We start from the raw sequence: 26,290 nt of genomic DNA, 5'->3' as shown, positions 1-26,290 counted from the left end.
CAGTCATAATGGTATTAGCTAACACTATCATGACTATCATTCCTCTAATTACAAAATAACTTAACAATATCAAACTCTACAATATCAGTACAAGGAGAACATCATCTTCATCATTATCAAAGCAAAGCATCATCAAAGTATACAACAAACAAAACATTGTCAGAGTACACAACAAAATCATGATAAGTACATAACTCACGGTCGATTAGATCGACCTGCTCTGATACCACTAAATGTGACACCCTCTACCCTAACGTTAATACACAATAAATGTAAACAATAATTTCTTTTTCTTTTTGAGTAAATAAAATCTTTCATAGTTTAATAACATCTTTCATATATAAAACAATTGTTTCAAATCTCATAAGGTAGAAGATTCACATTCGTAACTCATCAATCATAAAAAGTCAACATATAAGTATCAAAACTTAAAAAGTCATATAAAAGAAAATATAAACTTAATTCCAGCAAAGGTGGCAGTGCCTCCTAGTTAGGAATTAATTTATATTTTCCAAATCATGTAATAAAAATTTAACAAAGATATTCATTCTGGTCTTTTATCAAGAACGTTCAAAATTACAAAGGAAGAGAAAATTAAAGCTTTTAAAATAATAACATGTTAAAATAAGCCTAGCTATGCCCGATGTCACATCCTATCAGAGCATGCCCAACTGAAGCCTTAAGCCTCATTACCAACATCCTCATGATGCTGATCACCTGCAACATAATTTAAACATATACAAGAACAACAAGGGAGTGAGAAACATCTCACTCAGTTTCAGGTGCAGAAATAAAGGTTAGATAGCACCCACACACACACAACAAATATAAGTCACATATAAACAATACACATACATCATCAATATCACATATATACTCATTTATCATGCAATGATGTCATGAACTCGACTCATAAATGCATGCATGTGGCGCCATAAGGAAGTTTCACATATCATCACTGGTGACCCAAAGGTACACCTAGTTACATCACTGGTGACCCTAAGGTACACATTGTTAGCAAGTTACATCACCGGTGACCCTAAGGTACACCTCGTTAGCAAGTTACATCACCGGTGACCCTAAGGTACACCTCGTTAGCAAGTTATATCACCGGTGACCCTAAGGTACACCTCGTTAGCATCGATGGTATGCGGCCTCAGCAGCACACCTGGAGTAATATATGCATATGATGCATGACATATATTCATTATTTCATGAACTCAACATTTAACTTAGTACAAGGTTTCATCAAGTATATCATGTCATTATTTTTCATATTCTTATTATCACAGCTTGTCTCAATAGTCCATTTTTAGGTCTCATAGTCCATTCTTAGGTCTCATGTCATTTGTCCATATTTCCATGGTCATGTCATAAATACTCCTCATAAGGTCCGCATAGGTATTCACAGAGATTTAGAGAGCATTCTTATTCATATTAAAACTCATTTATTATTAACATTAATTTCATATTCATTTATTACTTCAACAAAGAAAAAGGTAGAGTAAATAGAAAATCAAACAGAACAACGACACCTTCAACAAAGAGCAAAGTAGAGTAAATAGAAAATCAAACAGAACAACGGCACCTTCAACAAAGAGCAAAGTAGAGTAAATAGAAAATCCAACAGAGCAACGGCAAGGGATTGGGGGCCAATCCGACAAACAAACTATCCAACAATTATCCCCACACCCCTGAGCGAGGTTTCTCACTCCCCCCTTACCTGGATAAGCAGGAGCTGGAACTTGGGCAGGGCCTCCTCCTCTGGATTCTCTCTTTCTTCCCTATCTTTCTTTCTTTCTTTCTTTCTCTCTCTCTCTCTCTCTCTCTCTAAGATTTCACCTTCTCACTCAGTATATAATTTTTCACCCCTTAGCCTCCTATTTATAGGCAAACTGGTGTACCTGGAACGACCCGTATTGAATTCGGAACGGCCCGTTCCAGATCCTTCGAATTTGTGCAAATTTCTCAACTGGAACGGCCCGTTCCAAAATTGGAACGGCCTGTTCCAAAACCCAGCATAACGGCCCGTTCTGTTTTCAGAACGGCCCGTTCTCCTTTCCAGAACGGCCCGTTCCAGGACCGTTCTGGGTCTTTAAAAACAAGCATATTCCCTTTTTTGGAACGGCCCGTTCTGCATTTGGAACGGCCCGTTCCGACACCCAGAAATACCTTTATTCCTTTATTAAAATTACGAAAATGCCATCAATAATTACGAAAATGTCATCTTTTTAAAAAAAACTAGGTGTTACATGTTGCATTATCAATAAATAACGTCAAATTCTAAAACTATAAGATAAAATTATAGGGACTAAATCAATAATAAAATGTGTATATTACGATGACTAAAAATATGTTAAAAAATTATGTAATAAAATGTTTCATTTTAATAAAAATAAGTATTTTATTTTTATTAAATATGTATTAAAGGAGAAATTAGTTTGTCCTAGGTACATAAATTGTCAAGAATGGGCTTGATTAATTTGTATTACCTATAAAAAAAATATATTTATTTTTCAATAACTCACCACTAAGAACTTCATAGTTATGCATGTTTGACTTGAAATGATTTAGAGATAAATGATTTTTTGAAAAAGTGCACATGTGAAAACAAAGTACACTGAAAAATCTTGTTTTAGTTTATAATTCAATCATTGATTCTAAAGACAGACAAACATATCAAAAAGGTTACCACGAAACATTTTAAATGGTGAAGGTTATGATCAAGGAATAGTTGTGTGAAGTGCTAACATGTGAAGTGTTACAATATTTGTGAATCCACTCATATGATTAGATAACACATGTCAATTGTATAGAATTCAATTATCATGTCTTGATATACAATGTTTTGTGCATATTTATTTAATTACGAACCATAATTAACCTTCACATAATTTTGTCATTAAAAATATAATAAATAAAATAAACAATCACATAAATTATATTATGAAATAATAAATTAATATTTACTATTTGCATATCATTGTTATTTTTATTTTTTTAATTATAAAATGTATGTCTTGAAAGCTATTTAAAGATTTTTATTTTAAATTATAAAAAGGTCACTATAAAACATTTGAGTCACAAATAAATTCTGGAATATTTATTTTTGTAACTCAATTATTGTTTCTTCAAGCTTTTAAGTAAAAATAAATTCTAAATTATAAAAAGATCAACAAAAATCTAATTACTTTCATGTTTTAAAAAATAAGATATGTTTGTCATGTTTTTTTTTGGTAATTTGTAGGCATCAATTTATAAAAATAAAATATCATAAACAATCTTAATATTAATTGTAAAAATTATCATATTATCGAATGATTTTAATTAAGATGAATTTAATATTCTATTATAAGATAAATGAAAAAAAAACACCATACATGTGTTATTTTAAAATTTGTATTTATATAAAATAAATTCAAGTTTAGTCTAAATAAATAGAATAATCAATGCAAATTAGCTATTAAATCGTATTAAATATTTAAAAATTCAAAAAATATATTATTTAAATAATTTTTCCAAACTAAAATTTTGAAACAATTATTATTCAATCAAATAAAAATAAAAAACATTGTTTAATGTTTTTTTAACATTATGATACCATTACATATCTTAGTTTAAACGATTTTAATATTTATTATCACTATACTAAAATTAGTCTTTTGGAGTCATTATTTTATTCTTTAGTGACCATATAAATGATTTTTTTTATAGATAATTAAATAATGGCTGGGATCGCTAATACTATTAGCGACATTTATATAGAATACTAGTAAAGATTCACTAAATTGTCAGGAAAACTTATTTTTTTGTGGTAATTCTAGTAGCCATTTTAAAAAATATTAAAAGTTATTCTTTTTCAATTGTCTCATTTCCATTCATTTAGTGACTTTTATCTATTTGCTAGTAAAACCTTAAATAATTTATTCCTATCATTTTCTTTTCTAAATTCACAACTTATATACTTTATTTTATCTCTAGTTGATGTATAACACCGTTGAACTTGGTAATAGTGAGTGATTTAATACCAACTTAGAATAATAAATTAAGAGTCTAACTCAACTTTACAAAATTAACTTGTAAGGTGATAATTATCACTTACTTATATAGTCTTTAATTATTTTATCTTTAATCAATGTGAGACCTAAGTTTTTTTTTTCAATAAATAATTATTGCTAATAATAAACTTAATATAATATAAATACATTTTTAGTGACTATTATATATTAGCCATTAATATTTTTATTATATAATTAAATAACAACAATTTATTGTTATTAATAATAAATTTTGTTGTAATATATAAAAAAGATAAAAAATAAACAATTCACATTCTTACTTAAAAATGATTTAAATAAATTTAATATTTATTATAAGATATGATTATAATGTATATAAAAATCAATATGACTAATATGACTATTATGTTTATAAAGATAAGATATGATAATAATGATGTTCATTTGTTTTTATTTAAATAAATCAATATGAAAAAATATAAATATCAAAATTAACATAATTTATACATTAATAATAAAGATTACGTTATGATTGTATTTATTTTAATTAGATGATTTTACTATCTATTATAAAAAAAATTGAACTAACAATCTTTTTTTGTTGTGAAAATAAATATCTACTAAATATAACTGAAATAAGATATTATAAAATATTTAGATATGTCATCATAAAAAAATGTATGTCTTAATAGTCTAATGAGAGAAATAATAAGAAAATATGTCACACAATAACTTTATACTTATAATTTGACTGTACAATATATGATTTAAAAAAATGTCAAATGACATGGATGGAAATATATTAATATTTGAATTACAATAAAAACAGATTTTATTGTAATTTTATATCTTTTTCTAGTTTATTTTCATAATAATTTAATATAATTATATTTTTTGTATTGCCATTTTACTTGAATAATAATTTCTTATCTTTTTAACTTATCTAACCAAATCATTTTTTTTTGTAATTAGACTATTTTTTTGTAAAAAAATTATACTGAATTAGTATAAAATAATTTTACAGAGTCATTTAATTATAAAACATCATATAGTATTTGTTGGTTTTTGTAATAATTATTAAAAGTTATACTAATAATTATAAGAATAAAACTAAGATATAGTTTCTTAAGTGTATTCTCCAATCAGAATTGATATTTTATTTTATTAATATGTGTTAACATATTAATATATTAAATATAATTGTATATTATCAAAATAAATCTCTAATTTTAATTAATTGTTATATAGTAAATAAGAATATTTTAAAAAAAATTAGAAACCTTTTTTAATGAGGAGATTTTAGAAATAAATTTAACATTTAATTTAATTTAATTTTTATTTGTCATAATTATTTATTATTTAAATCTTAATATTTTTAAAATAAATTAATCAATAAAAATAATATTATACTGCATTATAAATTATTTATCATAAATCTAAAATATAATTTATAAGTTATTATAAAAAATACATAATTTATATATTTAAAAATATTTATTTATATAAATTTTAAATATAATTTATATATTTAAATAATATATATATATATATAATTTATTATAATTTTTATTATATATTATAAATACTAAAAAATATTTGATTTAACACCAATCATTCAAGACTACTTAAATTTTATCTTAATTTAAAATTGGTGGTTGGTGCATGACTAAACACATAAATTATTATATAAATAAATACATAGAATATTATATATATATATATATATAATATGGGAGTTTCTGATACATAATCACAAATCACAATTCATACTCATTTAATATTTTTATTTATTTATATCGACTCATAATATTGTATTTATATTTTTCTCAATTCTGTGGTGACTTTAAATAATCCATTCTGTGTATTATTATTATTGTTATTATTATTATTATCTGTTATTTGTGTTGATTGCTGTCTGAACCAAATTTCACTTGCTTTGAGCTGCACAAGAGTCTCCAATCCCAACTCCACTCTCTCTCTCTACAACTTGCCAAATAAGAGAAGAAGAAAAGTCGAAGCAACGGCGAAACCAAACATGTCTTCCCCAAGCAAGCGTCGAGAGATGGACTTGATGAAACTGTTAATCTCTTCTCCCTCAATTCATCAAAGTTTCAATCTTTTTTCTAATGGGTCTTTCCCCTCTCTCTTTTTCATTCTGGGTCTTTCTTATTTGGCAGGATGATGAGTGATTACAAGGTGGAGACGATTAATGATGGAATGCAAGAATTTTATGTTCTTTTTCATGGACCCAAAGAAAGTCAGTTCTCTTTTCCTTTTTTTATTTTTTATTTTTTATTATTGCTTTGCTGCTTCTCATCAAGTGAGATTTTTTTTTATATTTTTTTTTCTTTAATTTCTGGATATGGTAGAGATAGCTGTTTGACCGAGTTGAATTTAGAATTTTAGATTTGGGAAGCTACAGAATAGTATTGATACCCCTTTTCGTTTTTGTTTATTGTGTTGATTCTTATGCTATCTGTCTCTGTAAATAGATTTGAAAACAAAACAACAATATTGATTTTTTGTTTTTTTGTAATTCTTTAATTCTGCAAAAAAAATTGTTTCTTTTTTGTTGGTTCCTCTTTGTGTATTGTGGAATTCTTAATCTAAGTATATAATTGGTATGAGCTAGAATTTTTCTGTTTTTAGAAATATTTCATTTTGCATCATTCTTGCTGATTTCACCTTTGATCGCTGTTTTATCCTAGTTTGAGATCCTTATCTATATTTATGTATTATTCACTTTTTTTTCTTTTTCAATAATAGTCTTTTTATCTTTGTGATGATTCTGGCAGGTCCTTATTATGGTGGTGTTTGGAAAGTAAGAGTTGAGTTGCCGGATGCTTATCCTTATAAATCTCCTTCCATTGGTTTTGTCAATAAGATCTATCACCCAAATGTTGATGAGATGTAAGCACTTAGTATTAGTAGTGATGTTCTGAAAATTATCTGTATTGAGTAGTTTACATGTGTATTGGATATATATATATATATATATATATATAATTGTTTGTCTGATCTGATTATCTTAAATGACAATAATTTCAGGTCAGGATCAGTTTGTCTGGATGTTATCAATCAAACCTGGAGTCCCATGTTTGGTAATGAAATTCATTAATTTTTAAAAAAAATTGTGGTTTTGTAACTTTATTCAAAATTTTATATTTTTACATTTTTAGTTCATTTCATATGTCAAAATCTACTGTATTTCAGATCTTGTCAATGTGTTTGAGGTGTTTCTACCTCAACTTCTGCTGTATCCTAATCCATCAGACCCCTTGAATGGAGAAGCTGCGGCTTTAATGATGCGTGACCGAGCTACTTATGACCAAAGGGTTAAAGGTATTGAACCTTTTTTTTTTTAAATATGTATTTTTTGTATTAGTGTTCATATGCACTTGTTCCCATGTCTGCATCACAGACTTGCTATGCTTTCTTTGCAGTTTTTTAACATGTCAACCACGATCAAAATCTAAGCCAAGAAGGACATTTGAACTAACATTTTTGACCTCTGGGTAGTAGATGTAGGCTACCATCACTACTGAGCAAATGGGATGTGTACAACTGCTTGAATGTGTGTCAGTGTGTGTGCATGCACATGCACATACACTCTCGCAAACAATTAGAAGAACTTTACTTTTAATTATTCTCAACCTCATTTGATTATCTTATCAACATTTTCATCTATCAACTGCAGTATAAACAACATTTCAAGTTTTGATTTATCAATAGAACCAACTTTGTTGACATCTGCCACAATATCATGTTACTGCCTATTTTGATACCATCAAATGCTTAACATAAAAATGGGGCATAAAAACGTTAAAGAATGGAGTAGGACAACCATTTATCAGAACTACTTGTGTTATAAGAACATGAGAAAGTTTGGTTTAGTAACCATTGTAGTAGTGATCTAAAAAATGTTATGAAATTGCTGAAATTTTTTATTTCTGGCAAAATATTAGTGAAAGGATGGCAATGACATGCTTTTATTATAGTTTTAATATTTTCTTTTGAAACTTTCAAAACTAAATCAGTTTTTGATGGAGGTTAATTTTCAAATTAAACTATCCTTTTGACTTTTTTTGGATTTAAACCATAAAAAAATTTAAAATAGGATGGGATGGGACACAACCTGGTGGAATGCATTCCAATTCATTCCATCCAATACCTTCTTTTTCTTTCCCTCCAATTTGAAGGATATGATCATATGAAATGAAACTAGTTATCTATGTATCTGTCTCTCTATGGACAATGAATTGGTAACTTTATTCTATTTCTTTTCACTTTATCTTATTTCATTCTATTCCTTGAATATCCAAAAATAACCATGTTTTGTTTGTTTTCCTTAATCTAGGTTTGATTTCTTCTGAGAGTCAATTTTTGGTTTTTATTTCAGAAACATTTAAGTTTTTCTTTATTTAATTAACACTCAACTGATGTGTACTGGCCTCAATGTCAGAGTACTGTGAGAAGTATGCCAAAAAGGAAGACATAGGTGAAGTCCCAGAAGAAAAATCCAGTGATGAGGAGATGAGTGAGGATGAATATGATTCTAGTGATGAACAGGTTGTTGGTAAAGCAGATCCCTAGTTTTGCATGCATGTCCTGTTATTAACTTTGTATTTTATCTGTACATGACGTACTAGTTCTGTTAATTCACCTCCCCATACGTGAACTTATCATGGATAAGGGGAAAATTCCCCTTCCTTTTAGTTTCCTGTGACTGTAAATAAAGTACTATTGATTTTCTGATGCAATCGTACTGTTTAGGGTTTATATTTAATTAAGAATGCTGGCACACACTAGATGACACTTTTTGTATTGAGTGATTTATGTTTTGGTGGTTTGCCTGTTTTAAAGTTGGGTAGAATTGATTTTAATATAATTAATTTTCAAGTTTTGAAAGTAATTGAGGTACGTGCTTGAATTAATGTCGGCCACAGATTGACATTAGAAAATATGTATCATGTTGCCCTTGGTTGGTTTAACATGGAATTAACCTGATAGCATCAGGAGTTTTACTTTAATAATATATGGAGACATTTAATAAAATATTTTATCATATATATTGTTGAGGAGAAATTTATTCTTTAATTAAGTTTTACTTTAATAATATATATGGATATTTAATGAAATATTTTATCACATTGTTGAGAAGAAATTTCAAATTTCATGCATGTAAGTTTTATCCAAAAGAGAATGCTTGCTGGTACACATATGTATTCGATGAGGAACTGGAAGTTGGAAAATGTAGTATTTAACATAATTAGAACATCAATGCTGTGATTACCAATAAAATATATGTAATTTTTAGTTTCTTAATCAATTTTTTAGGATAGTTTTTAACAAGAATTGAAAGAAAAATTGTTGACATACTCCCTCCGATTTTTAACATTTACAAAAATTAATAAAATAAAAATCATTCATGTTTGTTGAGAAAGGTTGTTTATATCATCTATTTTTGTTAATCTTATCTAACAAATAATTTATTTTTCTAAATTATCTTTTGAAACTTGATATCAAGAATAAAAAGAAATATTATAAATATAATTTTAATTAAATAAAAGATATTTTAGAGATGATAGATTAAGTAGAATGAAATTAGTTGAAATTTGTTTATATTTGAGGTTAATAAATGAGATTTTTTTTGTTTATATTTAAAATTGGAGAGAGTATTTAGTTATTAGAGATAAAAAAAAAGAGATTTTAAATAAATATTAAGAATAAAAGTTAAAAGAAAAAATAGCAACTATCAAAACAAGTTTAATTGGTGCACAAGTTTATTTTAGTACTTTTTAGTTTGTTTTCATAAGTTATTTTAACTAGTTTTTGAAAATAATTTAGTTTATACGCTAATATCTTTTTTTATAAAAATTATCTTTGTTAATTTATTCAAAAACTTTTTTTTATCTCACAAATGTGTCCTTTTATATTATTTTATATTTATCAACTAATCTTATTAAATACTTTTAATTAAATTGGTTAATTTATGAGTTTTTTTTTTTAATTTTCAATTTATACCTTCTATCTTATAATGAGGGATGTCTTGAATTTTTATATAGATCAATAAAAATTGGTAAATAAATAAAAGAGAATAATAATTTTATAAAATTAAGTCTTTTTATTAATTTTCTTTACTAGAAATAATATGTAACGCCACAATAATGTTTAAAGAATAGTATTATGAATATAAATTAAAAATAGTTAAATAATATTTACATTGAAAGCTAAAATAACGCTTATTTTAGGATAATTTTTTTTCTTACAACATTTACTATATAATAGAGGGACTAGTAAGCTTACTCACTTATAAGCTTTCAAGTAGTGTATAAAGTTTTACCAAATACATTTGTTGTCTAAGAAAATAAGCTAGAGGTACTAAAATAAGTTTATGTATCAAACAAGTTTTTTTTTTCGTATTTAATAAAACTAGTAAACTATTAAAAGTTTATAAACTTAAAAGTTAGAAATTGAAAAACTAAAAATTGATAAGCTAACTAATTGAATTAAAAATATTTAATAAGATTAGTTAATAAATATAAAATGACATAAAAAAACATAATTAATTATTTGAGGTAAAAAATTCAAATAAATTAATGTAGATAAAAAAAAAAAGTTAGAATGTGTTTCACAAGACATTGAAAGAACTTAAAAACTAGTTTAACTAATTTAAAGTTAATTTGGTCAAAATAAGTTTATTTGATATGCAAGTTTATTTTAGTAATTTCTAACTTATAAAAATAAGCTAACTTATAAGCTTCAATTTTTTTTGTTTTTTTCATTCTTATCCTCTTTAATTTATTTGAAATCTCTTTTTATCTCAAATAACTAAATATGTTATTTTATGTCATTTTATATTTATCAACTAACTTATAAATTTGATTTTCAATTTAATCAATTATCTTTAAAAAATTTAAACTTTTTACTTCTTAGTTTATAGCTTTTTAACTTCATCTAGCTCGTAAACTAGTTTTTTCAAATATAATTTTAGTAGTTTATAAGTTACTTTATTTTTATAAGCCTCTTTAATAAGGTTATGAAAAAACATTAAAAATTAGTAAAATAATTTTTTTTCATGTTTTATCAAACACACTCCAAGATTGAACCAGTTTATAAGTCAGTTAAACTATCTTATAAATTCTTTTAATGTCTTGTTAAACACACTCTTCATATAAGTATGATCTTGCTATCATTTAATTCTTATATAAAATAATTTTTGTAAATTAAAACTTTTAATGTTATCAAATATTAATATTTTTAGAAATTTTAATAAATTTTTACTTATTAACTTCTCTAATATTGTCTTAAGAAGAGTTTAAAAAAAACATCCAATTTGATGAGTTGGATTAGGTTAGATTGGGTTGGGTTTAAAAAGTGGCTCAAAAAGAATTGGATCAAAGGCTAATAGTTTTCAAGGTTAAAATTTATCGGATTTATCTGACTCGATATTAATTTTTATTTTTCTTTTTAAAATTTAAATAAAATAGGAAAAGAATGAGCCTATGTGGCCTATGAGATCTACTAGCCAAGAATTTACACTTGAATTCAATTTGAAGAATCTTTCGTTCAAGAATGTTTATATGGATGAGATCTTCTCCATCAAGGTTTGTTACTCAGATTTTAACTATCAATCCAAAACGTTTATTTAGAAGATATCCTTCTCAACCAAGATTTTACACTTTGATTTAATTCAAAGAAAGTTCCATCCAAGAACGTTTACTTAGATGAGATCTTGGCCACGATTTTTCATGAATTTAATTCATAGAAACTTTCATCTAAGAGCATTTACTCAAGTGATATCTTTCTCAACTAAGATTTTACACTTATATTTAATTTGAAGAAAATTCCTTCCAAGAACTTTTACTCAAATGAGAACTTTTTGGCTTCTCGGTCAATATTTTATACTTGAGTTTTAATTTAAATTTGAGAAAATTTAGTTAGATGGGATATTCTCGACCAAAATTTTATACTTTGATTTTTAACTTGAAGAAACATATATTTGAGATCGTTTACTCATACAAGATCTTCTCAATCTTCTTGTTGTTTATCATTCTTAATGATCCATAATGCAAGTGACTATAGGAAAGATTTCTATGCCCCATGATGAATGCTAAATGTACTTGTCAAAAGTTGAGAACCCTCCTTCTTCCTTTGTTTTACAAGCTCCAGAATTATCTAAGTAGGATGAGGTACCTAATGACACTTTGACACATGTAGATAAATAGTGTAAAGGTGTAATGTGTGTACCTTATAATTAAACATGTCTTTTATATACCAAAATTACATTACACATTATTAAGAGTCATAACGAAGATGTTTATGTACTACTTTCATTCAAATTTATAAGATCCAATATATATAGAATAATTGTATTTTTTTATATAAGTCTCAATTCTTTTCCCACATATTAATTATTTTTAGGCTAAAATATCCTTAATTAAAACATATTTTCTTAATTTCGTAGAATATATTAATAAACTTTTTAAAAGCACATGTTCTTATTGATTAGGAGAAAATTTATTATTAATTAAGAGAGAAAAATAATATATAACATGTATTTATTTAATTAGAAGATATATGAGTATTAGTTATGAAAGAAAAATATTATAAGAATAATTTTAAAAAATATATAAATTAATTGTTATCAAATATCATTGATAATATATAGTGAATAATATAAGGTGAAATATGACTAATATCACAATGATGATCTTTGAAATCAGTTGACTTTGCCAAACAATGAGCCATTGAATTCGCTTAGTTAAGAATAAAATTGACCACACAGTTAAATAAACTGTTGAAAAGTTGTTTACATTTACAAATGATGAACCCTAAACTTTGAAATATCACTCTGCAAGTTATTGATACTGAGAGCTACACTTTGGTAATATCTATCAAAGGTGACCTAAATTTGGTCTGTTTGTCCACTATAGTGCTGCATGGAGAGCTAGAGCCTTACATCCAAATTACATTTCAGACTTCCAAACTTCGGGCTACTCCATATTCTTCAGCTACTCTTCTTTTAATTACTATGTGTACCTGTCTGAGGATACACTCGTAATCTTCTAGTAACAGGAGGGTCGAACGAGAGCTTCGGGTTGGTGCTTCAGAGGGGGGAGGTACCTGCAAAAGGCACTCCGACGCTCAAGTCAGGACAAGCACGATTCTCAAGGGTAATAAATGAACAGTGACATACCTCGTTTCGTGTGACTTATTTATAGTACCTGTCATAGGCCTGAGCATGGTGGGCCTTCTCTGACACTTACCAAATTAGGTAATACGATGCTAATCGGCTGATTATGCCTTAATTACGTGTTGTCCCTTGTTGACCATGATTATCGTCGTAATTATCTTCTGTTGGTCCTTGGCCCAGCCGATAGGGAGTGGTCGAGACGGCCTCTCAGTCTATGGCCGAGCCGATAGGAGAACGGGTATTTTCCGAGTCCTCGGCCCCTTACCGAGCCGAGGTGGTATTCGAGCTGCGTCAATGTCTGATAAGACATGACATGTCGGTCCACGTGACCGATCCACGTGGCCGATAGGACCCTTCCGGTACACAAGCCCCTCAGCCTTAAGGAGTGAAACGACGTAAAGGGTAGAAGTGACTTTTTCATTTGTGGCGGTTGGGTTGAAGTGTGGAGTTATAATTGTTGGGTTCGTAACCGTTGGGTATTAATTGAGAAATTGAAGTGTTGTAACCGTTGGGTTGGTAACCGTTGGGCACTAATTGTAACGACCCGGCTGGTCACTACACACGGCACCACTCACTAAAAACACCGCACAGAAGAGAACAAATGTATACATATAGAGTCTAGAATATACATATACATGATCCAGTCTGAACAGAGTTAAAGTGTACAAAAGAAATTAAAATCAAATGTTACTATCACAAGTAACTACACAGCAAAAGATATCACAACAGAAATCAGCTCCACGGGTCCACTAGAGACTCACCACCAGACACCCACCTATCCCTGCTCTACTCCCATACATTGTATGATCATCGCAGTCCAACATCATGGAGACAACAAAAGGGTAAGCTAGTGTAATTAAAATTCAACATACAAATATATATCAATATAAATAAACAACAGATACAGTTATCAACACACTTGTACAGCTTATACCACTCAACAATATCAGCACCGCAATGCGGCAATATCAGCACTGCTTAGCAGCAACAACAGCACCACTTGAGTGGCTATAACGGCACCGCAAAGCGGCAACAACAGCACTGCCTTAGCGGTTAGAATCAGCACCACATATGTGGCTAACAACAGCACCGACTTAGCGGCTATAATATCCCACAACTCAGCACAACCCAGCACAGCACAACACAGCACAACATTTCAACACAATTATTATTTTCCACAATTCAGCCCAACAGTCTAAAATTCCGTCATACTATAAAATTTCACTTATTAATCCAATGATTCCAGCTCAACAATACACCTCTAATACAACTAACATATTTATCTCCTAGTCATCACAGCATATTCATCAAATACAACATGGTTCAGCATATAACGTCATTGATTTACAATTTCGGCACAATTCAACAGCCAACATCATATAGGTCATCATCTCCTTGCGCGCCCGGTGCACTCGAGTTCGCGCCCAGCGCGGCTTAACCCGAGAGCACCAGGACAAGCGCGCCCGACGCAAGGATACTCGCGCCCAGCGAGACTCAACCCGAGATCACCAAGGCTCTCCCGCGCCTGGCGCAATTCCAAATTGCGCCCAACGCCTGCCTGGCAGAGACTCAAGGAGTCTCGTGCGCTCAGCGGGGCCTAACCCGCGCCCAGCGTGGGGAAGGCAGAGACCTACCAAGGTCTCGCGCCCAGCGCAATTCGCATTGCGCCCGGCGTGCTCTTGGCAGAGACTCCCAAGGAGCCTCCGCGCCCAGCGAGTCCAAAAGTACGCCTAGCGCGACACCAAGTATCCCAAAACATGTTACTCTTGATATCGCGCCCAGTGCAGCTCGAGTCACGCCCGGCGCGGGCCAACCAGAGACTCCCATTTGCAAGCTCGCCCAGCGCACACAGCCTTGCGCCCGGCGGGCATGCCTAAACAGAGTCTCCTGGTGGTCGCGCGCCCGGCGCGAAGAATAGCGCCCAGCGCGAACTCATCAGTACCTCTCCCCAAGTTCAAAAATTGTTCAAAACCTGCAAATCTTAACAGAAAACAAGCATGCAATCCAGCCAAAATGCCATATTCTCATCAGACATCAAGAAAAATACCTCATTTTCCACATGCAACCACAATCCAGGAATTTCCTCAAAATTTCTCAAAATCCCGAAAACCCCAAAAACTTAAACTTTAGAAGTTCTCAGCCAAAATCATTAGTTCTCAACCGTTTAAATGAGTCCCTAGACCCATCTTTACCCAAAACACAGCAGAAATCTAGCTTCCCTTACCTTAGTTCGAAGGTCCGAGCTTCGGGAAGGAAAAATGAAGAAGGGGGAAGCTTGGTCGGAGAAGATGGACAAGCTTGAACAGCAAGGGAGAAGAAGAGCTCTGAGAACTCTCCTAGGAAATCCTGAACCTACTCTTCACCACCACCTTGAGACAGCGAAAATGGAAGAATGAGGCCCAATACTCAAGTGGGAGCAAGGAGAAAATGAGAGTTAGAGGGTAAGAGAGTTGGGGAAGAAAGGGTTCCGTACGGGGGGTCTCACACTAATGATGGGGAATTTGAAAAGTTGTGGCTTGTGGATCGTTGGATCAAGCTAATCCAACGGTTCATAGGGGTGTGGCGGTTGGTATGCGTATCCTGGGAACGCTATAAATAGAGGTAATGGGGACCAATTCGCTACGTTCACTTGCTCTAGTCTTCATCTGCTCCGAGCCGATACAGGTTGATCGTGATTGTTAGCTACCGACCGAGACCAACTTCACTTCAAGGCACATTTCTATGGCTGATTTAGGAGGGGGTATGGATGATAGGTTTTCGCAGGCTGGCTCCTCTAGGGATGCTAGGACTGGATCTGCCGATACGGGCTCGCGTGAGCCTTCGGATCGGCCTGAGGTTTCGACTTCGGCATCGAACTAGTCGGTGAGTGTTGAAGTCGTTGAAGGGTTCGAACGCTCTCAAAGTGTGGAGGAAGCTTCCTCTCTAGACATGATTGAAGGCCGACCGAGCACCCGAAGAGTCGGCTCGGCCTCTCGCAGTTTCAGCCCTATAGAAGTCCCCGGCTATAGGTGGGTACATGGAGAGGTAGGTAGCTTATTTTCGCGTTATACTGATAAGAGTTCGATTACGTTATTGTTTGACACCGAGAACTTTGTTACCATTCCGGAGGATGAGGTGTCGTCCGGTTTCTTCTTCGAGCTGTGCCGCAATGATGGATCGTGGGATTTAGATTTTGTCTTTCTTGGCCGAGAGAAGTGCAAATACAACTACTTTTTTGTTTATGATTATCTATTTAGGGATTTGGGGGTTACTCTCCCTTTTGATAAGTTTTTTGTGGGCGTACTTCGGCTGCTTAACGTCGCGCTGACACAACTGCATCCTAACAGCTGGGCCGCGATGCAGGGTTTTCGGCAATTGTGTATAACACTTCGCATTGAGCCGACCCCCCATCTGTTCTTGTACTACTATGCCTCTCGGCCGACAAGGAAGACAAAGTGGTATCCTTGTTCCGAGCGGAACATTGTTTACTTCAGCCGTTTACTACGTCTTACAAAGGATTTAAAGTAGGATTCTTCAAGGTGATGATCCGGCCTACCACCGGCAACAAATATTTCTTTGACGAGGAAGGAAGGGCGTTGTTTCCTCTGTACTGGACTCGGGCACCCAGGAAGTATGACGTAGTGTCGAAGTCCAAAATATCCCCGGAGGAGCAAGCCGACTTGAAAATATTAGAGAAGTTACCTCGGCCATTGCCGTGCCGGGACCTCGTTCGGCTGATGAAGTCGTCACAGTCGCTTGATGATTTGATCGGTATAATATCTGTCCTATATTTAACTTCATGTGTTGTCATTGATTTTGACTAGTATTTGTTTAGGTATCATGGCGAGTTGTGGGAGTGATGACCTGGACATCTGCAATTTAATCTGGGGCCGAGCGCCGATGTCGACGCCGACTAGGCAGGGGGGAATCGGACTCCGGCGCGCGAGATGGCCCGGCTCCAACCCCAGCCGAGAGAGAAAAATACCCAAGATGCTCACAAGGCGAGGGTTGTGAAGAGGAAGGCCGACGAGGCGAGGGCCGAGGCCGAAGCACGAAAGCAGAAGCAACAAAGGTTTCCGGTGCTGGTGGCTCCTCAGGGACTGGTGAGCCCAAGCTTTCTAGCTTCCGACGTTAGTGCTCAGGAGCGTCTGAGCAAAGACCTGACATCAGAATCGGGTTAGGCGATGCTGGGGCAGATGAGTTCGGCCCACAAGTGGACCTTTTTCTGCGAGTTTCAAGCTCGTTCCTTGGCTTTGGCGCAAAGCATTATGATGCAGCCAAGTTCCGAGGCCAAGAGTTTGCGCCGACAGCTTGCTGAGTCAGAAAAGTCCGTGCAGGAAGCCTTGGCTGCTCTGTCCGAGGCGCAGTCGAACGAGAAGAAGTTCGAAGCCGAGATGGTCCACCGTGGTCGTCAGAATGATAACCTGATGCTCCAAGTGCAACGGCTAGAAAATGCATTGAAGGTTGAGGTCGATAAATCAACTACGTTGGCCGACGAGTTGGAGGCCGGGAAGAAGTCCTACGGGGCGTACCGAGAGAGGGCTAGGCGCAAGGTTCTCTCTCAGCATGAAGCTGGCTTCGCGCAAGCGGCACGGCAGGCCTAGCATTTCGGAAGCCTTCCCTCAGACTTCCAGTTTGATATGGCTATGGATTTCTATCGGGGGAAATATGTCAATCTGACTCAAATCCCCCCGAATGAACAGCCGGATGCTGAAGCTCCTGTTCGCCACCAGGCCGGACCGGATGGTGAACAGGTGAATGAGGAAGTTTCCGAGCAGGAAGCGCCGACTCAAGGAGAGCCTCAAGTAGAGTCTTAGGGTTATTTTCTGTTGATTCCTGTAAGCTGAGGCCGATAGAGCCTCTTTTGAAATTGCTGTATTTTTGGGCCGATAGAGCCCTCTTTAATGAAAGTTTTTGTTCTTGTCAAATACGTTTATTCCGATATAGCATTAATGTAACGAATTAAATTGTGCCGAGAATCGCGTTTTTGACCGAGGGGGTTCCCGGGAGCGAAGACTTGTGAGTTAAAGCCGTATCCTTGGCCGAGAGGGTTCTCGGGAGGGAAGACATTTTAACGTAAGCCACATCCTTGGCCGAGAGAGATCTTCGGAGGAAAGACTTGTAAAATTTAATGTAAGTCACATCCTTGGCCGAGAGAGTTCTCGGGAGGGAAGACTTGTAAAATAATTAAAGAACTAAAGCCACGTCCTTGGCCGAGAGGGGTCTCAGGAGGGAAGACTTGAATCCTTGGCCGAGAGGAATCTCGGGAGGGAAGACTTGTAGAATAATGTTGAATATGTAAAATGAGTCGTAGATAACTGAACTGTATTGTCATTAATGAGTGGATGCCTCGTTAAAAACCTTGCCGGCCAAAAACCTCTTTCACAATTTTTTAAGAGGAAAAAAGACCGGTTCAAGGAAAAGAGTGCATCATAAGACATTTACACATGTACATGAATCAAATTTTAACTGTAATAAGTCTTCAAGTGAGTGGAATTCCATGTCCGAGGGATAACCTTGCCAGACAACTCTTCCAATTTGTACGCACCATTATTGAGAGCGTGTCGGACTCGAAATGGGCCGTCCCAGTTTGCCGCCAACTTCCCTTCGGTTGGGTTGCGCCGTGCCGATCCGGTTGCCCTCCAAACAAGGTCGCCTTCTTGGAAGTTCCTCGGCTTCAACGTGGAGTTAAATCGCCGAGTCATTCTCCGTTTGCACGCTTCAGCTACAATTTGCGCTTTCTCTCGGGTTTCGTCTAAGACGTCGAGTTCGGTGCGGATCGCGCCGTCATTAGACTCTTCGTGAAAGTGCTTCTGCCGGAATGAAGGTTCGCCCACTTGAACGGGTATCATAGCGTCCGTGCCGTATGCCAATCGGAACGGAGTCTCTTTTGTGCTTGATTGGGGCGTGCATCTGTACACCTAGAGTACTTCGGGGAGTTCTTCAGCCCAGGCTCCTTTGGCCGAGCCGAGACATTTTTTCAGTTCGGTCAGAACAACCTTGTTAGCTGCTTCAGCCTGACCAATGGACTGAGGGTGTTCAACAAACGTGAATCGGTGTCGGATGCCGAGGTTCTCAAGGAAAGTGTTAAACTTTTTGTCCGTGAATTCAAGTCCATTGTCAGAGATAATTGCATGCGGGATGCCGAACCGGGTGATGATATTTTTCTAGACGAATTTCTGGACATTAGCGGCCGTTATTGTTGCAAACGGTTCGGCTTCAATCCACTTGGTAAAATAGTCCACAGCCACTACTAGGAATTTGCACTGGCCTTTGGCGAGTGGGAACGGGCCGAGGATGTCGATACCCCATAGAGCAAACGGCCAAGGGGCACTGATAGCGTGTAGCTGCTCGGCCGAGGCATGTATTAGGTTGTTGTGTTGTTGGCATTGCTTGCATTTCTTCACATACTCGGCACAGTCGATTTTCAAGGTCGGCCAATAGTAGCCGACCCTCAACACCTTAGCAATTAATGTCCTTCCACCTGAATGGGATCCGCAGATTCCTTCGTGAATTTCACGTATGACGTAGTCGGCTTGCTGTTCGTCGATGCATTTCAACAAGGGTGTGGAGAACCCTCGTCAGTATAACTCTCCAGCCACCACGGAGTAGCGTGCTGCTTGGGTCCGGATCTTCCTTGCTTCGACCGGATCGGCCGGTTCCAAGCCGTTAACAATGAAATTCCAGACATCGGTCATCCATGTTTGCAGGGCTTCATTCACCGGCATGCATACTTGTGTGACACTCGGGGTAGGCAATTCCAGATGTATTGTCGACCGGAGCTGTCCCGGTTTACGACTACTTGCCAGTCGAGCCAACTGGTCGGCTCTCTTGTTATTCCCACGCAGCGTGTGCTTAACATGTATCTCTTGGAACTGGTTGCTCATCCCCCGGAAGAGATGGTAATATTTAACCCTCATCTCGGCTGCCAATCTCATTCCGACCAATAAAGCTTCGTACTCGGCTTGGTTGTTCGATGCCCAGAAGCCGAAACGCAGTGATTGTTCCAAGGTAATGCCAGACGGGCTCTTCAAGATGATTCTGGCACCACTACCTTGATCATTGGAGGAGCCGTCTACACGCATTGTCCAAGTGTTGTCTTCAAAGTGGTCGAGTGGTGACAGTTCGTTGATGAAGTCGGCTAAGCTTTGTGATTTGATGGCCCCCCGGGGTTCAAAACGAATGTCAAACTCGGATAGCTCGATTGACCATGTCATCATTCGGCCGGCCAATTCAGGTTTCTGCAGCACTTTGGCAATCGGGCAGTCGGTTTGGACCACCACTTTGTGACTCTGGAAGTACTGCCGAAGGCGCCTAGCAGCATATATAAGTCCCAACACTACATTTTCCAAGAGTTGGTACCGGCGCTCGGCATCCTAGAGCACTCGACTTATGAAGTATATGGGTTGCTGTTGGCCGTCTTGTTCTTGTATCATGTCGGCGCTTATGGCCTTGCCAGAAACTGCCAAGTATAGAACTACCTCTCGGCCGGGGTTGGCTTGGCCAGCACAGGCGGGGTGCCGAGCCGTTCTTTGAAGAGCTGAAAAGATGCTTTGCACTCATTTGTCCATTGAAATCGATTTGCTTTTTTCAGAAGACCATGGTAGGAAGCGAGATAACGTTGTTAGGCGGCCAGCTAACTTTTGAACCTCTTTCAAGTTTGACGGGATTCTCATGTTGATAATAGCTTGACACTTGTCCGGGTTAGCCTCAATGCCCCGGCTTGATAGCATGAAACCCAGGAACTTGCCGCCCAAGATGCCGAATACACATTTGTCAAGATTAAGTCTCATTTGGTGCTTCCGAAGTGCATGGAAAACTTCAGCTAGGTCGGCTACATGAGAGAATGTGTCGGCCGATTTGACCACCATGTCATCTACATAAACTTCCATATTCTTCCCAATCTGGTTGCCAAACATCTTGTCCATGAGCCGTTGATATGTGGCCCAGACGTTCTTCAGGCGGAAAGGCATGACCTGGTAGCAGTAATTGGCCGATTCCGTGACGAATGCCGTTTTGTCCTCGTCTCGGGAATGCATACGGATTTGATTATAACCCGAGTATGCATCGAGAAATGTCAAGAACTTATGACCGGCCGCGCCATCAACCAATCGGTCTATGTTCGGCAACGGATAGGCATCCTTGGGACAAGCTTTGTTCAAGTCTGTGTAGTCAGTGCACATTCGCCACTTTCCGTTTGACTTTTTGACCATGACAACGTTGGCCAACCATGTTGTGTACTAGATTTCTCGAATGAAGCCCGCTTCTAAGAGCTTGGATATCTCAGTTTCGACTGCCTTTTTCCTTTCTTCTCCCATCTTTCTTTTTCGTTGGGCAACCGGTTTCACCTCTCGGCACACTGAGAGTTTGTGGCACAAAAAGTTGGGGTCGACACCTGGCATATCGGCCGGCCGCCACGCGAAGAGGTCTTTGTTTTTCCTAACGACTTGTCTGATTTCGCGCTTTTCCGTAATCTTCTAGTAACAGGAGGGTCGAATGAGAGCTTCGGGTTGGTGCTTCGGAGGGGGGAGGTACCTGCAAAAGGCACTCCGACGCTCAAGTCAAGACAAGCACGATTCTCAAGGATAATAAATGAACAGTGACATACCTCGTTTCGTGTAACTTATTTATAGTACCTGTCATGGGCCTGAGCATGGTGGGCCTTCTCTGACCTTACCAAATTAGGTAATACGATGCTAATCGGCTATTATGCCTTAATTACGTGTTGTCCCTTGTTGACCATGATTATCGTCGTAACTATCTTCTGTTGGTCATTGGCCGAGCCGATAGGGAGTGGCCGAGACGGTCTCTCGGTTTATGGTCGAGCCGATAGGAGAACGAGTATTTTCCGAGTCCTCGGCCCCTTACCGAGCCGAAGTGGTATTCGAACTGCGTCAATGTCTAATAAGACATGACATGTCGGTCCACGTGACTGATCCACGTGGCCGATAGCTTCCTTCCGATACACCATGCATCTCCATGCATGGCTTGGATTTGTGTCTTGCATCAAACTTTAAAGTCAATTAAAATAACTATGTTGTCTAAAAACTTATAGATGTTTCTAGAGCTTTTAAAATTAATCATCTACTCCGGTGAGACTTACCTTACTCAAAAGGTGGATCAATATAATCAGGCTTATTTTTTTTAGTCTATAAAAAAAATCTGCATAACCCATTTAATAAATTAAACGACTTGATTGACTTAAAATACAATAAAAATTAATTAAAAACACTCTTATATAATCTTGTATACTGGAATTGCAATTGTTAGGATAAAGTTATTAAAAAAAATCAATCACAACCAACTTATAAAAAAATATATATATATATATATATATATATATATATATATTAAAGTAATAGCATGAAATATTAATAAATAATAAATTCAGTCAATGATATGAAAATATAATCAAATAAACAGGTATTTAATAAACAAAAAAGTATTGTTAGTGATATAGTTTTAATTTTAAAGATAAAATAAGCACTTGAAAGCGGAGAAAAAATTCAAAATTTGTAATGTAAAAATATAGGATTTAGGGTTCGTGGCAACATCACTATAAAAACGTGTCCTCCAACACCCTTTTCTTTATTTCGCTCTTCTTGCAAATTTTCATTCGCTCTCTTTTCTCTATTCTTCATCTCAACATACTTTGTTAATAATGCTTCGATCTTTCTCTTCTTTCTTTTTCTTTTTCTTTATCTTCTTTTAGTTTTTAGGGACTTTTTTTTAAAGATAATAATGAAATTATATTTGGAAACAGAAAAATTAAGCTTGAAGTTAATAAAGATGAGGCTTAGAGATGACATGGAATAAAATGAACGCCTTGAAGAAGATTTTGATGAAAGACATGATGACCAACTTTGGAATATCTCGATTACAATCCATATGGAAGGGTAAATTTTCCTGTATTTGTTCAAAGAAGTCTTCTTTTTTTTTTTTAAATAAATAAATCGTAATATTCATAGTTTGGATAGAGAATTTAAATAGAATAATTTATTTGTTTGAAAATTTTCAAATTTTTTGAGGTGAAATACCTTATTTGTATGAAAAACTTATAAAAAGTTTGAAATTCAAACATTTGTGAAATTCTTTGAAATAATAGAATTTCAAATTCTCTAAAAAAAAGGTAAGAATTTGAAATTTATCATATTTTTTTCTTCTTATTTCACTTATATATTATTTCTTATATCCTCATGTTTTTAATTATTGAATATTCAAAAATATTTTTAAAATTATTAAATATTATCTAATATTATTTTTTAAAATTATTAAATATTCAAAAATTAGTTAATATTTCTTTTTATAAAACTTAATTTAAAAATCTCAGCATATAAATATATCTTTAAAATCAATTTTACCATGGTGGAATTAAGTTATCATATTCAACCTAACAATTTAAAATTTAAGAGATTTGAATTGGCTTATCCAAATAAAATATTATAAGAATGATAGAAATTGAAATTAAAGTAATTTAAATACTAAGAATTTAAAATTCTTTAAATTTGTAAAATTTCTCATCCAAACACAACATCAGTGTGACACCTCTACCCCGCATATACCACAATCTTTCATTTTTAAAAATACCAAACATGTTCAGATAGAGAGCACCACATTCATAACTTAAACAAATAACATAATCAGTGGTAATTACAAAAGAAATAAGGTTAAGGTTTTCAAAATAATTTAACAGAAACTTAATCCTATTTACGCCCCGATGTCACATGTCCTATCAGAGCAAATCCTAACATAGAAGCCTAAGCTTCATCAACATCCTCAGCCTCATGTTGATAATCACCTATATGACAGTCAAAGAAAACAACACAAGAGAAAAGGAAACAACACAAGAGAAAAGGGAGTGAGAAACATTTCACTCTGGCTCACAGTTTAGAAATATACGCTAGATAGCCAAACACAAACAAAACAAGTATAACATAAATAAATTAATAATAACATCACATCTCACTCATCCAAGACATATTAATTTTTCATATAACATTAAAATGCACATGTATGGACACGGACTACATTTTATCATGCATATGGTGCTAGTAACATGTCACATGGCATATTGCCGCTAGCAATACACAAAGAGTAGTCTAGGAGTACATTACATTTTATCATGCATGTGGCGCCAGTAACATATTACATGGCATATTGCCGCTAGCAATACACGAAGAGTAGTTTAGTAGTACATGCCGGGTCACACCCTCTGCGCACTCTCACTAGAAGGACATACTACCAGAGTCTCGTCGGGATAGCTAAGCCGCGCAAGATACATCCATGTACACAATGGGCGAGACTAGGACTTACAAACCGAGCTATCCCCAAGGACTAATCCCCAAAGCTTTTACACTAGGGGGTCTTCTCTGGCAGTATATTCCATATCGTACCCTTAAAAACATTTATGCACATGATGCATGTCAATCAAGACTCGATGCTTTATGATGTTTCATTCTCATATCACATCACATGGTCCTGTCTCATCATCATATTCACATTATCACAATATATTCACAATTTTCACATAGTACTTTAATTCATATCAAAACTCATCTATTTACAAAATTAAATACATATTCATACATCTCATACAACAAGAAATACAACAAAACAATTAGAAGGTAAAACAGAAAATATTATAAATATGCCTGTTTCTCATAGGTTTCCACAGAAATCCACGGAGCACTCTAATTCATATCAAAACTTGTTTATTTTTAAAATTAGACACATATTTACACTCAACAAACATCAAGAAACACAACAAAAAATTTATAAGGTAAAACAGAAACATTTAAAATTTGTCTATTACAATTACCAATGTCCTTAGGGTTTCCCACAGGAACCCATAAAAATCTCAAATTACACATTTATACTTAAATATAGGAAAAATAATGGAAGAAACATATATAATTAGGGAAAACTCCTCATACATGAGGATACAACAACAACAAACATAGAATTGAGGGTCAATCTCACTACCCAACATACATTCTCACACCCAGAGCAAGATTTCTCATTCTCCCTCCTTACCTCGATAAGCAGGAGCTGAAACTAAAGCTAGATTTTGTTGGTCTCCTCCTCTGAGTTCCCCCTTGGTCTTTAGAGAGTATAGAAGAAAAAGAGGTGAAAAGTAAAAAATATACTTTTGGAGTGACAGAGCGTTCTATTTATAGGCATCAGTAGTCGCCAGAACGGCCCATTTCAAATTCGGAACGGCCCGTTCTGGACTCATACTTCATGTCCAAAATTCACATTTGGAACGTCCCGTTCCATAATCAGAACGGCTCGTTCTCACAACGGCCACATTTGGAACGGCCCGTTCCCAAATCGGAACGTCCGGTTCTGTGTTCGAAGTTTACTCAAAGAATCATGTGTTGGAACGGCCCGTTCCAACCTAGTCTTTCTAGGCCATTTTAGTAGTCTGGAACGACTCATTCCAATTTGAGAACGGCCCGTTCTGGGTTACTAAAAATCAAAATATTACAAAATAATTTTCATAAATATTTATTTTTAAAATAGTCATAATTATTAAAAACCTTTAAAACATTCTATAAAACCTATTAAAATAACTATAAGAAAATAATCTCCATAAATATAAAATAAATAATAAATAACCATTATACTAGTAAAAAATTCGGGAAGCTACAATCAAGGTTAAATCCAAATATTCAATCATGATTATGTAATCAGCCTGATAAATATTACTTCTTCGAATGAATATTCATAATTTGATGAAAGGGAATAAAATCTTATAGTATGTTTGGATAAAAAAATTTAAAAATTTAAGAAATTTGAAATTTTTAGAATTTGAATTATTTTGATTTTAATTTTTATTATACTTTAAATGTTTTGTTTAAATAAGTCAACTCAAATTCTTAAATTTTAAAATTTTAGTTTAGATATGGTAATTTGATTTTCACCATAGGTGAAACTAATATATAAAATTTTTAAAAATAAATATTAGTCACTTTTAAGTATTTAAAAGTTTTAAAAAGTAATATTATATAATATTAATAATTTAAAAATATTTTGAATGTTCAATAATTAAAAGAGATAAAAGATATATAACTAAGATAAGAAGAAAAAAAATTTC

At 34.3% G+C, this 26,290-nt stretch overlaps 1 protein-coding gene across 2 annotated transcripts; it reads left to right on the top strand.

The window, feature by feature from the left end:
* Positions 1-5,910: 5,910 nt before the first annotated feature.
* On the top strand, positions 5,911-8,779 carry LOC109802172 (ubiquitin-conjugating enzyme E2-23 kDa). Of its 2 annotated transcripts, none has more exons than XM_083072977.1 (6): positions 5,911-6,098; positions 6,197-6,276; positions 6,815-6,929; positions 7,068-7,120; positions 7,233-7,361; positions 7,441-7,778. In XM_083072977.1, the coding sequence occupies exons 1-6, from the start codon at positions 6,055-6,057 to the stop codon at positions 7,536-7,538; spliced, it is 519 nt and encodes a 172-aa protein (XP_082929103.1). In that variant the 5' UTR covers positions 5,911-6,054; the 3' UTR covers positions 7,539-7,778. The 2 variants fall into 2 exon arrangements, with proteins under 2 accessions (XP_082929103.1, XP_020218997.1); XM_020363408.3 differs by lacking the exon at positions 7,441-7,778 and adding an exon at positions 8,482-8,779 and having other exon boundaries at positions 5,915-6,098.
* The last annotated feature ends 17,511 nt before the right edge of the window (positions 8,780-26,290 follow it).

This window comes from Cajanus cajan, chromosome 4 (genome assembly GCF_000230855.2).
Source record: "Cajanus cajan strain Asha chromosome 4, NIPB_CcT2T_4, whole genome shotgun sequence".
Lineage (NCBI taxonomy): Eukaryota > Viridiplantae > Streptophyta > Magnoliopsida > Fabales > Fabaceae > Cajanus > Cajanus cajan.
Note: the sequence above shows the minus strand (reverse complement) of the source record. Positions and strands in the feature narration are given on the sequence as shown.

Excerpts from the sequence above, each read along its gene's own strand:
- LOC109802172 (XM_020363408.3), top strand. The coding sequence starts at position 6,055 with ATGTCTTCCCCAAGCAAGCGTCGAGAGATGGACTTGATGAAACT. Across the intron at positions 6,099-6,196 it reads GAGATGGACTTGATGAAACT|GATGATGAGTGATTACAAGG; the intron begins GTTAATCTCTTC and ends CTTATTTGGCAG. Across the intron at positions 6,930-7,067 it reads CACCCAAATGTTGATGAGAT|GTCAGGATCAGTTTGTCTGG; the intron begins GTAAGCACTTAG and ends CAATAATTTCAG.